The sequence below is a fragment of the Mercenaria mercenaria genome, chromosome 2 (genome assembly GCF_021730395.1).
Source record: "Mercenaria mercenaria strain notata chromosome 2, MADL_Memer_1, whole genome shotgun sequence".
Lineage (NCBI taxonomy): Eukaryota > Metazoa > Mollusca > Bivalvia > Venerida > Veneridae > Mercenaria > Mercenaria mercenaria.
Genome location: NC_069362.1, coordinates 26,499,663 through 26,516,267, shown reverse-complemented (window position 1 = coordinate 26,516,267; position 16,605 = coordinate 26,499,663). Strand labels below are relative to the sequence as shown.

Below are 16,605 nucleotides of genomic sequence, written 5' to 3'. Positions count from 1 at the left end.
GAATCCGCCGAAAATCGGACATTTTTGTCGGTCCCGAATTTCCCCCTTCTATTTTTATAAGAAAACTATCTCCCTTCAACTATATCTTCTAGATTCCGGAAACCAGACAAAAATTGGCTGACATTTAGTTATTCTCAACGTATTTTCATCTCCAAAACCCGGACCTAATTTCCATGGCCTCGGGTCAAACTAATTTCAATGACAGTGTATTGCAAGGAGTATTCGAAACCGTGTTACACAAATGTGCAAATGTAAAATTGCAAGTTAATGATGCATTTGATTTTTGCCAAGGGTAATTTGTTGTTGATTAATTTCATTGAAGGTTATTATCCAATTTGACTATGAAAGAATAGACTGATTGTAATTTACCGATATAATTCGGTTAAGTTTGATAGTTTTAAACACCAACAATCAAATAAAACATGCAAATTATGCACAAAAAGGCCGCGCTCAATTACTCGATAAGCTACCATTTTTTTTTTCAATTCAGCATGTTATTGTCGACAGATCGTTAATAAAAAATGATTACAAGAGATTAACCAAATAAGTTTATGTTCCTTTGCATATACAGAAAAAAAGTGTACCAAAGGACAACACATCATACAGCAGAAAACATCAGCAGCTATATAAAGGTCTCTTACAGTACAAATGAAGGATATCTTCCCCAAATCGGAATTCTCTAAAAACAGGAATTTGTAGTCGGTCTCAAGCTAGTGTCCGGTTTAGGGGGTTTCCACTGTAGTAAAATTTTAAATCTTAAATTTGTATTATCGAGTAATAACACAGTAAAGCAAGTTTTGTCAGAGTTTTTTCACGGAACTTTTCAATGATATATAGCTAGTACACCTTTTTTCCCTTTGTAATGCGAGTGATTTTGAAGCTATTGCGATTTTTCTGACGCATTAGTTTGTAGAAAGACCTTTTTTACCAATTGAATAAGATTTGTAATGCTTTCTTACCAGTTTAAGGAGGTCAAGCAATAGCATAGCAATTTGTCGGAATATGGCACACAGTTTTGTTCCTTTTAATCCTTGTGCAGCCAAGTAGGCTACGAATCGCAAAACACGATACCAATTCCATAATTTTTTGTATTTATAATTTCACCCCAACGATACAAAGTGCAGTAAGAAGAAATCTGATGTGATATTTAAAAACTTACAGCGTTTCCTGAATTTAAAACAAAAAATATGATTAATTATTGAATATAACTTGCACACCACATTTTCACATGTAATAAAGAATTATTTGTTCATAACCTAAGGTATACTCAATATTGCAACTTGAAAAGGACCCAAGACACTTATAGTTTATACAGTACCTCACTGTATGGTTTCTGTATTTACATGGAGTCTTTCTGATTCTGTGGATAACGAATGGGGTGCCATGTTATCTCAGTAAATGACAAATTTAGGTGCTTGTCAAAACTGAACATAACATAGAAATATAGGAAAACAAGACAGATACAGAACAATCAGAGAGTTCATATTTTCTGTAATAAAAGAAATGAACGTATTCAATCAATCAAAAGGTACAATACTAAAGCAGGTGCGCATAAAATTGTACAAAATGTAATACATTCTCGTCAATTATAACAATTCCGCACCCTTTTCATCTAAATCTACATGTAGGCGAAAATGACGGGACGGTGTTATACTACTGCACAATATTGTAGGTGTAATATTATATCATTCTTGGATGTTATGTTGATCTTACGTTTTCTTGGGGTTTCCTCCACTGGCACCAGATCAGAAAGAAAATGCCTCCGTACGTGTTATACCCTACCCGTAGGTATTCTATAAGAACCATGGTCGTTAACGGGAAAATATACTAACCCATTTCAATCGCGTATTTCGTACCTAAATCACGCAGTTCAGTAAATGTGTACTATTGATATTAAACAAGCGGTAATTTATCTTCCGTTGTGTACTGGTTATATTTCTTCAATACTTCTTATCTTAGAAAAACAACGTGTAGTTTACAGTTTTTCAAAGGTACACAAACTTCCCCGGTGAAGTTCCGGTCTAGATTATAGACACACTCTGATTGGCTGATGTGAAAATGTATGTCAGTCGTCATTTTACTACACGTGAACGCTAAAATGTTTATATGCAGCATAAATGTGCAAAATGAATTAAATAAACAGAATAGATATATACCAATGTATGATTTCAAATTCAAAATCATATACAAGATGAATTTCATTCATCATTTCGAGTCTTATCGTAAAACTGTAAACATATTGCATTCTGTTTTTGTTTGTTTACATTTCGCTAAACATGTGCACACTGCCGTGATCTCTAGACCGGATGTTCATTAGGGGAGTTCACGCAAGTTTTTTCTGTAACGTTGACTAAAGCATAAAATATATGGAGCATCTCTGCAATAAGGAATATTGAGACAATGTGACTGGTGCACGATGGAAGATAAATTATCGCTTGTTTAATATCAATAGTAAACATTTACTGAACTGCGTGTTTTAGGTATGAAATACGCGATTGAAATGGGTTAGTATATTTTCCCGTTCATGACCATGGTTCTTATAGAATACCTACGGGTAGGGTATAACACGTACGGAGGCATTTTCTTTCTGATCTGGTGCCAGTGGTTTTCTCCAGCAAAATGTACACCCTGCACCTTCTTTCAATCCATGGTTTGATAAAAAAAAATAGCGTTGCTTGTCCGCTAAATTTCTTAAAGTTCAGGCTGATTTGGTAACGATCATACACCGTGGGTAAGAGGACACCTGTTTAAAGCTGTTGCTGTTCCACTAACTGGGTAACTTTAAGAATGTTTGTTATCAACGTAAACCACTGCTAAAATTAATCATCGAGACTTCCTGCTGAAGTGAGTAGATTATATGTGTTGGCTTGCTGAAGTAATTTACAACAAATAAGATTTCAGTCATTTTAGGCTTTCATATTGTTGTATTTTTCATTACAGATGGACCTGATGCATGCATGATACGTCCAGCTTCTCCATTGACATTAATAGAAGGGGAATCATCACCTATAGTATCTTGTGAATCAGAATGCTATCCTTCTTGTTCTAATACATGGAGTAACATTGCATCAAATAGCCCTATTGGGGGAAATGGAAAATTTCAGCTTGAAAATGCGACAAGACACCAAGCTGGAAATTACCAATGCTTTTGCCAAAACACAGCGACTGTACATTACGTGAAAAACAAAACTGCAATTATGAAAATTATTATTCAGTGTAAGTAGAAAAGTTACCTAATTAGGTCCGATCGTTTAGAAAGGAAAGTAAAGTACATACAGAAGTATCTAAGCCCAATAATATAACTGGATATTTTTGGTGTCGATCATATTTCAAACAGTACATATTTCAAATTATTTTATTTTGTTGAAAACATAGCCACCAGGGACTAGTTCTCCCTATATGGCTGTTTGGAAGTTTGAAAATCTTCTCCGTCTAAACCACTGGCCCGATTTTGTAATTATTTCAAAGCAGTAATCTTTGTTCCAATTCTTTCAATCAAGCTGTGAATGTTGGGTGAGCGATTTATGGCCATCATGGTGATGGTGGTGTGTGTGTGTGTGTGTGGTGTGTGTGGGGGGGGGGGGGGGGGGGGGGCCAGTGAGGTAATTACCAAATTGCATCAAATTATTATAAAACATAAAATTTGTATTAGGATCTAACTCATTGTAAGACGTCTTTAGGTATAAATCTCTAACAGAATGTAATAAAAACTGAAAAATGTCATACAGTGTTGGTTAAATTTGATGGAACACATTGATTTTGCCTTAGCCTTAATGAGCAGAAAATCAGTTGATTATATTTGAGCTATGGAGCAGCACATAACCGGTTATATAGTATTAGATGAGGTTACATTTGATACATTTGAATGTGATAGATGCCCTTTATTAGCTCACCTGAGCCAAAGGTTCATGGTGAGCTTTTGTGACCAGTCAATGTCAGTCGTCAGTCGTGCATCGTCCGTCGTGTGTCGTGTGTCCGTCAACATTTTCTAAAAAAATCTTCTTCTTGAAAACCACTGGACAGAATTACATCAAGCTTCACAGGAATGATCCTTGGGTGGTCCCCTTTCAAAATTGAATTCCATGCAGAACTCTGGTTGCCATGGCAACCGATCGAAAAACTTTAAAAATCTTCTTGTCCAAAACCATAGGGCCTAGGGCTTTGATATCTGGTACGTATCATCATCTAGTAGTCCTCTACCAGAATTATTCAAATTATCCCCCTAGGGTCAAATATGGCCCCGCCCCGGGGGTCACATGGTTTATATAGACTTGTATAGGGAAAATTTTGAAAATCTTCTTGTACAAAACCACATGGCCTAGGGCTTTGATATGTGGTATGAAGCATCAACTAGTGGTCCTCTACCAAAATTGTTTAAATTAACCCCTAGGGTCAAGTATGACCCCGCTCCGGGGGTCACATGGTTTATATAGACTTCTATAGGGAAAACTTTGAAAATCTTCTTGTACAAAACCACACGGCTTAGGGCTTTGATATTTAGTTTGTAGCATCATGTAGTGGTCCTCTACCAAGATTGTTCAAATTATCCCCCCTAGGGTCAAATATGGCCCCGCCCCGGGGGTCCCAAGTTTTACATAGACTTATATAGGAAAAAAAGTTTAAAAATCTATTTGTCTGAATCTATAACACTTAGACCTTTGATATTTGGTTTGTAGCATTGTCTTATGGTCCTCAACCAAAATTGTTCAAATTGTACCCCTTTGGTGAAAAGAGGCCCTTCCCTGGGGGTCCCAAGCTTATGTAGACTTTATATAGGAAAAAGCTTTAAAAATCTTCTTGTCTGAAACCATACGACCTAGGCTATTGATATTTGGTATGATGCATTGTCTAGTAGTTCACTACCAAATTTATTCAAATTATGCCCCTGGGGTTAAAAGAGGCCCCGCCCTGGGGTCACTTAGTTATTATGTGAGTTATATAGGAAATTTACTTAAAAAAACCCAACTGATCCTATTTCCAAGACTGTTTAATTACATTTACCTGATGACCCCAAGTAATATGACAGTCTCTTGACTGTGACCTTGACCTACTGACCTACTTTCTTGTTTTTTTTTAAGATACAGCTTTGACATTTTGGTGACATACACTGTTTTGCACACAAATTGTAAAACTGAATTTCATTGACCATGAATGTGACCTACTGACTTTCTTAATATTTTATCATCAGTTTGACATTTGAAACATGTAGCTCATATTGAGCTCAGGTGAGCGATGCAGGGTCATCATGACCCTCTTGTTTTTCTTGATATCTTTGCTGACAAACTGGTCATCTGGACTATTCTGTATTTCAGTTGTAGCAACTGAAGGGTACCAATTTATTATTACCATGTTTATTCAAGAGTTAAAAATGTTAAATTTAAGATACTTTAACTAAGTTACCAAAAGTGACAGTAGGGATATGCCTAATTTGTCATCCAAAAAGTTACAGTTTCTTGATTTTCATTGTATTTTATTTGTTATGTTTATTATTAAAGTGTTGCCTCCATAAAGAAGTGTTCTATTTATAGATCCGCCTGATGTAACTGTGTTCCTTTCAACTGAAAATATAACAGAGGGTAATACACTCATTATATCGTGTGATGCGAAAGGAGTTCCATCAGTTTACAATTACAATGGCTTAACTCAGACATGGAGTGGTACCCATGTACCTAATACACATACAGAAGTGAGTGGTACACAAAGACATAGTTCATTACATATACCATTTCTGCAGCTTCAAGACTCTGGTATTTATTCCTGCTATGTGAACAATGGAATGAAGACAGCAGATACCGTTTCATCAGCGACTGTTAAAGTGAAAGGTAAAACTGTAGCAATGTTGTTGTTAATTTATGAAGAGTTCTATATAATCATATCTAGGCGAATATTATTATTGAAAGTCGTCATGCTCAACTTGTTAAGAGGCCATATGATTTTTTTTTCTGCCGTTTGTCCACATCATTTAAACTGGTTTATTGCACAAAGTTAGTAGACTATGTATCCGTTACACACTAATACGATGACGAACATTTGTAATATAGACCAAGATGAAATATCTGGTGATGGCCGATTTTAAATTTGATTCTCCGGGATAGTAAACCTAAATATAGTTTGCTGTACTGTTAAGAATAGTATAACAATCTAAGTTAAATCAAAGAAAAAAAATGATATACCATTCATGTGGTCAATTTGCACTCTGATTAAAGTTTCAACCGCTATACATTTTACATTCGTAAAAATACATTGTAGTTTTCGTATCATACTAATCATATGAGTAGCCCATCCGCAAAGAATAATTTCAAATATCATGTTGAAACTTACAATATGTTTGTAGGACCATAGAACAAATAAACATACCAGGTCCAATAACTCTGACTTGAGTTTCGACAAAATCATCTCCCCAAATTCCCAAACATTTCTTTCAATATTTCTGAAAGTTTGTCATGCATTTCTTTTAAATTACATGCACACCTTTGATATGATATAAGTTCACACATCAATTTCATTTGGTCCCATAATTCTAACTGTTATTTTGACAATATCACTTCTCTTCATGTACTTTAAATATGTCCTGGGCGTGCTATTTCCTTTCATAAATTCTTCTCATAGTTAATGATACATACCTCTAGTCAAGTTCCAGACAAAATTATCCCCTTTTTTGCTCTCAAGATAGGTACGGGAAAAATAAATAGCTCTATAACCCAAATGATTTAAATAGCTCGAATTTAAAATTCTAAAAGAGTTATTATGTCTCCCCCAGGAGACATATTGTTTTTGCTCTGTCCGTCCGTCCGTCTGTCCGTCCGTCCGTCCGTACGTCACACTTCATTTCCGAGCAATAACTGGAGAACCATTTGACCTAGAACCTTCAAACTTCATAGGGTTGTAGGGCTGCTAGGGTAGATGACCCCTATTGTTTTTGGGGTCACTCCGTCAAAGGTCAAGGTCACAGGGGCCTGAACATTGAAAACCATTTCCGATCAATAACTAGAGAACCACTTGACCCAGAATATTAAAACTTCATATGATGATTGGTCATGAAGAATAGATGACCCTTATTGATTTTGGGATCACTCCGTCAAAGGTCAAGGTCACAGGGGCCTGAACATTGAAAACCATTTCCGATCAATAACTAGAGAACCACTTGACCCAGAATGTTGAAACTTCATAGGATGATTGGTCATGAAGAGTAGATGACCCTTATTGATTTTGGGGTCACTCCGTTAAAGGTCAAGGTCACAGGGGCCTGAACATTGAAAACCATTTCCGATCAATAACTAGAGAACCACTTGACCCAGAATGTTGAAACTTCATAGGATGATTGGTCATAAAGAGTAGATGACCCCTATTGATTTTGGGGTCACTCCATTAAAGGTCAAGGTCACAGGGGCCTGAACATGGAAAACCATTTCCGATCAATAACTAGAGAACCACGTGACCCAGAATGTTGAAATTTCACATGATGATTGTACATGCAAAGTAGATGACCCCTATCAATTTTGGGGTCAGTCTATTAAAGGTCAAGGTCACAGGGGCCTGAACATTGAAAACCATTTCCGGTCAATAACTTGAGAACCACTTGACCCAGAATGTTGAAACTTAATAGGATGATTGGTCATGCAGAGTAGATGACCCCTAACGATTTTGGGGTCACTCTGTGAAAGGTCAAGGTCACAGGGGCCTGAACATTGAAAACCATTTCCAGTCAGTAACTTGAGAACCACTTGACCCAGAATGATGAAACTTCATAGGATGATTGGTCATGCAGAGTAGATGACCCTAACGATTTTAGGGTCACTCTGTTAAAGGTCATGGCCACAGGGGCCTGAACATGGAAAACCATTTCCAATCAATAACTTGAGAACCTCTCGACCCAGAATGTTGAAACTTCATAGCACGATTGTTCATGCAGAGTAAATGACCCCTATTGTTTTGGGGTCACTCCGTTAAAGGTCAAGGTCACAGAGGCCTGAACATTGATAACCAGTTCCGATCAATAACTTAGAACCACTTGACCCAGAATGTTGAAACTTCATAGGGTGATTGAACATGCAGAGTAGATGACCCCTATTGATTTTGGGGTCAGTCTGTTAAAAGTCAAGGTCACAGTGGCCTGTTCATGTAAAATCATTTTTTGGAAATGACTTGAGAACCACTTGACCTACAATGTTGAAACTTAATAGGATGATTGGACATGCAGAGTAGATGACCCCTATTTATTTTGAGGTCACTTGATCAAAGGTCAAGGTCACAGGAGCCTGAATAGTGACTTGAAAACCACTAGGCCAAGAGTGTCGAAATTTAGCGGGATGACTGGACATGCCAAGTAGATGATCCCTATTGCAGCCAACCATCAGTGTCTCTTTGACTTTCGCTCCTGACCCCTATTTACTTCTTGCCTATAGAACTTTGCATTGGGGGAGACATGCGCTTTTTTACAAAAGCATTTTCTAGTTTCCTTCAGAAAAACGTGTGCATCTTGTGGAAAACAATGTGGGATAATAATGAAATAATCATGTCAATATGAAATCTTTGTTTTATTAAATATGTTTATAAAATATGTTCCCTTTTGGTGTTTCAATGCTGGGAAAATTATTGTGTTCCTTAAAAACGTCTGAAACCGAAGGAAGTATTTCCTTTGAATTCTTGGCTCATGAGGGTGTTGACGTAACATTTCCCATACCTCTGACTGCTTATTTTGTACAGAATAGTCTTCTTTTCTAATTGCACTTAATTTTTGACATTTTTGATATTTAAGAGTATTACATTAAATCTACTGTAGGGAAGTTTATGGAACATTGTGATAATGTCTATAAGAAAGGCACAATAACCAGAATCTGCCCTGACTAATGAAGTTATCTCCCTTTTTTGTACTTTTGTTTTTGTTTATGTTAGGGAATAACTGACTTTGCTGGGGTGGGTGGGGGAGGGATTTAGTATGACTTAACAAAGTGAAAGAAGAGTGGACATAACAAGTCCCAAATCTGATTTCTATTGCAAACTTGCCATTTTTTCTAATTGTGTTTATTATTCTACATTTTCAGTATTGAAGGGAATAACATCTTTTCCATTCAAGTACGGGATAGGTGTGCATTGATATAGTGATACATGTCATAAACATGAACTGAAAGACACAATAACCATGAATCAACTCTGACTAATGAAGTAATCTGCTATTTTGTCCTTTTTTAATACATTTGACTCCACTGCAGGGAATTTAATGTGACCTTACAGATTATACGATGAAAAAGTACCGACAGGAAAAATAGGAGTAATTGTAATAACTGCATTGTTGTGAATGTCGTTGTTTTATAAAAAAAAAAAAAAAAAAAAACCTTTTTGTATTTTTCACATTTTATGATTTTAGACAATAACTTTTAAACCAACGAAGATAATTCCGTGTAATTAGACAATGATAGATAAAGATGAATTTATATACATGTGTCTTGAATATAGATATAATTATCTCCAAAATTTCAATATGAAACGTCCAGTGAGTAGTCCAAAACGTATATTCAAAAACATACAGCAAAGATGCTTTCTGGATGAGTACGAGAGTTTTTTTATGCCACGCTTATTTTTCTTAGTAATACAAGAACTAGCACTAAAATGAATGCTATTAATACCCCTACTAAAAGCAATATTTGAAAAGGAGATATTGGTAAGAAATAATATAGATTTTTTTGCGAATGAATACCCGTCCAAATATATACAAGGGGTCTGTCGCGGAATTATTCCGCTAAAGAACGAGTGCATATTTCTCGGTGCCAGACTAATAATTTTTATGACATGTTAAATAAATAAATACCATGAATATGTTCAATAGCCCGAATACAACTGACAATACTGACAAAGAAATTTATCGGTACATTTTAGAATGACGTCATGCACCCGATCTGAAATTCAGACATTAATACGGAAAAATATTGTCGTTTCCGTATCCATTGTAACTTAACGGAGAGTAAAAACGAAATATAAGCTAAATCGCTGTATTGTACAGTACAATGTTAAATAAGCAAATAGTATTCTGAAAAACACTTTTCAATTTCTTTCAGTTCTTCCAAAAATACTCACACACTTACTAAAATTTGGTGGCGAAACTGCTGGAACGGTAAATGTAAGTGTACAGTTCTACAGTTTTCCGGACATAGAGGAAGTAGTTTTCAAACAACATGATAACCAAACAATGAACAATGGAACTGACAAGAAATATATAGTTTCTCATTATGAAACTATTGTGCATGTTAAGTTCTACGGGAAAGATATCAGCTTACGTGGCATGCAGGCTAATCTGATAATTACAAACTTGAAACAAGATGATTTTGGAAGTTATAAATTGATTTTGAAGAATGAACTTGGAAGTACCATTTCACCATTTACTATTGATGCTATAAGTAAGTTTTATTTCTGATTTGTTCTCCTATTTCGTACAAACATGTCGTCAAACTGACAGCAAGTGCTGTTTGTATACTTCAGGCTTTAAAATAACTGGATATCTAAGATTTTAAACAAGGCGACTTTGGCAGTTACACACATAGTTTGAAAAATGAACCCAGAATTACCGCATAAACTGTTATTCTTGCATACCTGACAGGAATATCAGGTGTTTTCATCGGTGCCAGGGAAACTAGAAAGCGGTTTGTACTATATATATATAATACTTTTGTAGCATAAAGTATGCATGATAAAACCAATATATTACAAATAAGTATAACTGATATTTTACACTGTGAGTATAGCAGTCGGTGAAAAATTGTATTGACAATGTAATTTAAGTTGTGTATAGGGTGGGGATTACGACTGAGTGCTTGCTCCTAATTACTGTTTTAAACACAGACCGTTCCTGTCACATTTTTTTTCAACTCCAGAGCAGATATATTTTATATAAACGAGTTATTTCTTTTTTAAGAAAGGTTTCCCGTTATCCTATCATGTCATAATTGTTTAGATTCTAAATGGCGTCTTTTTTAATACTTATTCTCATATACAATTTCCAAAAAAATCTCGATTTAAATTACTCAAGATTTCAATAATTCAGAATTTCACAAACTCAAGATTTCAATTATTCAATATTTCACAACTTCATGAATTCACCATTTCCGTATTTCATGTAAAAGAATTCAATTATTCATGATTTCACAAATACCACTTCAAGAATTCTCGATTTCATTTAAATACTTTATGATTTCTACTTCACGAATTCATACTCAAAAATCGTGAATTCTTGAAACTAAAATGTCACCACCGGTGTTTCGTACGAAAGACATTCAAACGTGACGGCATGTGTCTTTGTCCGCCAATTTAGATATTCGTTACTTGTAACTGTGGACGGACCCTCAGAGGAGGTGGATCTAACTAGAGTTACGGTTTGGGGCTAGGTGATCACTAAGACTCCTTAAACATTTATGGGCCGCTGTACCTGCATAGTCTTTCGTTGCAAAACACTTTGTTAAAAAGGAAACGACTGTATTAAGGCTTTGAATAGTTTGTACGTACAACATCACGATCAACAGACCGAGTTCAATCGTCTCCCATTTTAAGCAAATCGAGTCTAAATTTCGAGACATAAGTTGCCCAGCCAATGTGTTTCTGAATATAAATGCAAATGAAAATAAAGAAAGCGTATGTCTTTCCAGCAATATTTTGGTAAAGCTATTATCCGATGGAAAAGTGATCAATTCGCCGATCAAAACATGGATTCACTTTTCTCTATTCACTTAAAACACCAAAGTCTAACCTTGATACATTTTTAAACAAGATTGGACCATTATTTATTTATTCATTAATTTGTTTATTTATGGACGTGTGTGACAAGCATACAGCCAGAATTACAAAAAAAATGTTTTCACCTATTGAAGACGATGTAGCTCTAACTGTAAAATCGGTTGGCGTCTCCTCTTGTTCCTGGACCCTTTCATCTCCGCCAGGCGGCTTGACCAGACCTCTGCTCTCTCTGAACTTGTAGGACTAGTTGCTTGCGCTCAATCATCTTCGGATTTTATCTCAAGCATAAAATAAAATAAAGTTGTGACATGAGAGTGTTTCTTGTAAAATGATTAAGAATGAATGCGAAATATGTTTTGCGTAATTTTAAAGGCGTTTACTCAAATAAAACAGTTTCAGCTTTATTCAGCTTTAAGTTTGAGAATATTCACACAGGCAGACTTCGAAACCCGGTTGCTCTGACATTTACACGGCCCATCAATTTGTTTACAAATTTATAAGCTTGTAAACACGCTTTACAACTGCACGCGGTCATGACGTCAACAAATTAAATTCTATTATTTATTTATAGATCAAGATCTAGATGTATACATGCATGCAATAAGATATTTATAAATAATTGATAACATTTTTTTTAATCTCAATTAGATCTAGATCTATATGAGATCATCTAAAGTTTGACAGACAAGGTTATTAATTTACAATAGTTCACATGTGCTCACCATGTGCTTCCACGTGGTCGTCTATAAAACCTGTTTTAAACTCATTTTAGATCTGTAAAAAATTGCAAATTTGTAACAGCAACATCTTAAATTAATCTATTATTGTTTGGAAAGAGAATAATAAGTCTTAAGAAGTTTTTAAACTAAAATTTTTGTTTAAAGTATCAATGACTCTACCTCGTTCAGTGGACTCAGAATCGAAAAGACTGGAATCTGGCGAGACGGGCGTTTATATACCTGACCCAGAATTCCCTGGTCACGTGAAGGTATGGTGTACAAGGGGAGTCATTTTGCCGAGTAAAGAGTTTAACCTTAATTCGGTTAAACTGAATATTATATTGACAATTTTGCGTTCTGTCTCCAGTTCAAGGAAAGGTGAGTTTTCAGCTTCTGTCTTCAAGGCAGGTGCCAGGTTATCATATGACTAGACTTTACGACATAATTTAACCTAATTAGACCGTTCCGTAAAGCTAGCTCCGGCTCTATAGAATTCAATGTATTAGGACCGATGTCTCGGGATTACCGTGGCATTAATGCCCAAGCAGCGGCGTGAGAACGTTTTATAGTATGTCCGTTATAACAACACAAGGATTGTCCATTTTAGACATATCTATGTTACATAATCTATATAAGAAATTAAATTATTTAGAAATTATTTCATCATCGACTGGCTGAAACATTTTGGTATTTGCGCAGCTACTCAGGGTGCACATTAAAAAATATAATTTGGAAAAGAAATTATGCCATTCACTTGGTACAATAGATCAGTATGATATAACAGTGTGTCGAGTGCATGAACCATAAATCTACCAGTCTTACTTTTTGAATTATCTCCCTTTATTGAATGTCCATCTAAATATCATGTCCGGTCTGTAAATTAGTCGTTCATGGATGGTTTTTGAAAAAACTTTGCATAAATGACCAGCGTGCCAAGACAATGTGTCGTGTGCAAGAACCTTCAATCAATCCCTCATTTATCGAATTATCTCCCTTTATTGAATGTCAATCCCGAATGCGTGTCCGGTTTGTAATTTTGTCGTTCTTGGATGGATTTTGAAAAAAAAACGTTGCGCCAATGATCAGCATGAACTGAAAATGTGTCGTGTGCAAGAACCTTCAATAAATCCTTATTTTTAATTATTTTCCTTTATTGAATGTCCAGGAAGAATTCCTATCTGGTCTGTAAATTTGTCATTCATGGATGGATTTCCGAAAGGCTTGGCACCAATGATCAGCATGACATGACGACGTGTCATGTACAAAAAAAAACAAAGACAAATATCAAACAGGGAATGCCACGTACCAAAAAACGCAGCCTCCCCAAAACGAACCATAACTCTACCTTCATCCTTTCTGAGTAATCTCCCTTTATTGAGTTTCTTATCCAGTATATAACTCTAAAATGTATGCAAACTGCAAACAATGATAGAGGACAAATAGAAAAAAGATGCAGTGTACATAGACCTTAAAGGTGGTTAATCAGATTTCCGGTTGCCCAACAAAGATAGCGTTATTGCAGCATAAGTATAAGTTAAATTAACATATTTTTCCTATGGAATAATATAAAATTTACGTACTACTGTATTAATGTTTTCAAGGATTTGCATGGACATGTACATATATTGCCAAAATTCATTATAAATGCAAGTTTATTAAATTATTAACCCCTTTTGTCTATCGCGATTCAAGATATATTGAAAATAGATTAATTCCAAAGCTTCACACTGTTTTAAAACTTACCTTTAGTTTCAGGTTATTGAATTATCACAATATTCATCAAATGCAAATGTAAAACTAGAAATTATATTGAAATCAAAACAAATAGTTCACCTTTTTAAATACTTTTATATTAAAGGGAGGTAATTACAAAATTTCCGATGATGACACATAAAATAATACACATTTCCAATAAGAATCTAGCTCTATGCAATGGGTATTTTTGTTTCTTAAATAAACCTCTAACAGAATAAATAAAAAATGAAACATGTCATTAAATGCTGCTCAAATGTGATTGACCGTCTTTAAGTCAATCCTCTTACTTTTGGTATTATCTTCCTTCCTTTTTTGAATGTCCATCCTAATTTCGTGTCCGGTTTGTAACTTTGCCGTTCATGGATAGATTTGACCGAACATTTACCCCAGATACTTATCAGTAACCACTTTTATTCAAATGAAGCAGTATCGGGACTTTTTCAAAGGCGGGTAATTATGGGTGAATTCTTGAAAGTATCAGACAATGACAATGACAAATGCAATAAATTTTAGCAATGTCGGTACACAGTTTCAATAAAAATAACACATTACAACACATTTCAAGCTTTTGCTTATATTTAAATCAATAGAAAGCAGATTGATGTAAATCAGGACAAATGATAATAATATTTTAACAGGAATGGTCATTTCACGATAGCATCAATTCCTGATTTTCTTCAACCATGGAAGACAATTGATTTTATTCTGTTATCACATTATTATTCTAGGGAATTAAAAAAAAATATTTACATTAACTTGGTAAAATCATTTATAGAGAGTAATTTATACATTAATCAATAAACGTAAACGGGACCGGTATACCTTTACTGCAGCATAAATGCAATTTTATTCAATATTCAAACAGGTAAGCCGTCTGCACCCACAAGTTTCAGATACATACTCTGGGAAGGTACACACTCATTTTCATGGATTGGTGGATTTAATGGTGGAAGACTTCAGACTTTTATAATTCAGACATCAATTGCTGATCAAGACAACTGGCAAAACAGAACAACTGTTACTGAGGAGATGGATTCACAAAATGTTGTGACTTATTGGGCAAATATATCTAGTCTTTCGCCAGGAACATACTCTGCTAGGCTGTTTGCATGGAATGTTGTTGGAAAATCAGACTATGTCAGACTAAATAGTACATTTACAATCGATGAAATAGCCAAAGGTGAGTACAAAATGTTTATATGTATTTTACATTTAGGAAACCTGACATACAAAAACAGAACGTTTAAACATTCAAAAAAGATGTTCAAGCTGAAGGAGTATGGTATTTTCTTTTGTCTGCTTTTTCATTGATTCAGCGTCACTAGTTCGTGTTTCTGCTTTGCATAATAATGTGTTTGTTATCCTCTGCCGAAGGCAGAAGGATATTGTTTTGCCGCTGTCCGTCCAGCTGTTCGTCCGTGCGTGCGTGCGTCCGTCCTGTCCGTCCAAAATTGAAAATGCATATAATTCAAAACATATTTGAGTTAGAACCAACAAACCTCAGAAAATAATTAACTAGCACATGAGCTTTGCTCATATATAATGTATTCCACTTATCTCCCTTGACTCAGTAAAAGCAGTGTTTGTCCCCTTGATTTCTTTGAAAAGTTAAAAATGCTTATCACTCAAAAGTATTTACACTATAATAATCAAACTTCACATAGTTATTAATTAGCACATGGTCTTATCTCATATAATGTATAACCCCCTTGTTCCAGTAAAACACAGTTTTTCCCCTTGACTTGAAGAAAAAAAAATGTATATAATTAGAAAAAATTATCTAGAATCAACAAATCTCATATAATCATGGCTTTTGCTCATATAAAAAGCAGAGTTTTTTCTCCTTGGTTTTCTTACGGCATCTTGTCTTTACAAATCAAAGAAATCCTAACTTCCTGTGGGGGGATTCGAACCCAGGTCTCTCGGGTGCTAGTCCAGTTCTCTTAACCACTGAGCCAAAGAGTCGACTCTCTGACGCAGTTGTCAGAAATAGGTTTTCAACGTACAGGCCGTGCGTAAGCGATCGTATCACTTCTCCTTTCCATAGAAATCATCATTTATGACGACGTGTAAGCCATTTTGGCATAAAAAAGTGCTATTTTCGGCACGAGATAAAGTCCATACCTCGGACGAGTCCCCATCTCACGGCATTTTGGGCGTAACAAATCAAAATAAAACTGTCTTTGGCGTGATTCGCTAGGGTCGCTAGGGTGCTAGACCAATGTTCTTACCCCTGAGCCAAAGAGTCGGCTCCCTGACGCAGGTGTCAGAGATTTAAATGTACAGGCTATGCGTACGCAACCGCAACAATTTAGTAAAAGTAATTTGAAAAACTTATAATTTAAAAGGTATTTTATTAAGAATCATCAATCTTCACATTTGATTAGTACTTGACATTTCTTCACAT

At 35.3% G+C, this 16,605-nt stretch overlaps 1 protein-coding gene across 3 annotated transcripts in view; it reads left to right on the top strand.

The window, feature by feature from the left end:
* Positions 1–16,605, top strand: part of LOC128552126 (hemicentin-2-like) — a 193,648-nt gene that overhangs the window by 143,546 nt on the left and 33,497 nt on the right. For 2 of the 3 annotated variants that reach the window (XM_053533157.1, XM_053533149.1), the window contains 5 exons: positions 2,941–3,216; positions 5,529–5,822; positions 10,056–10,394; positions 12,609–12,821; positions 15,064–15,378. In XM_053533157.1, coding sequence (XP_053389132.1) covers positions 2,941–3,216; positions 5,529–5,822; positions 10,056–10,394; positions 12,609–12,821; positions 15,064–15,378 — 1,437 coding nt within the window. The remainder of the gene's footprint in view (positions 1–2,940; positions 3,217–5,528; positions 5,823–10,055; positions 10,395–12,608; positions 12,822–15,063; positions 15,379–16,605) is intronic. The other variant, XM_053533153.1, reaches the window with a different exon arrangement.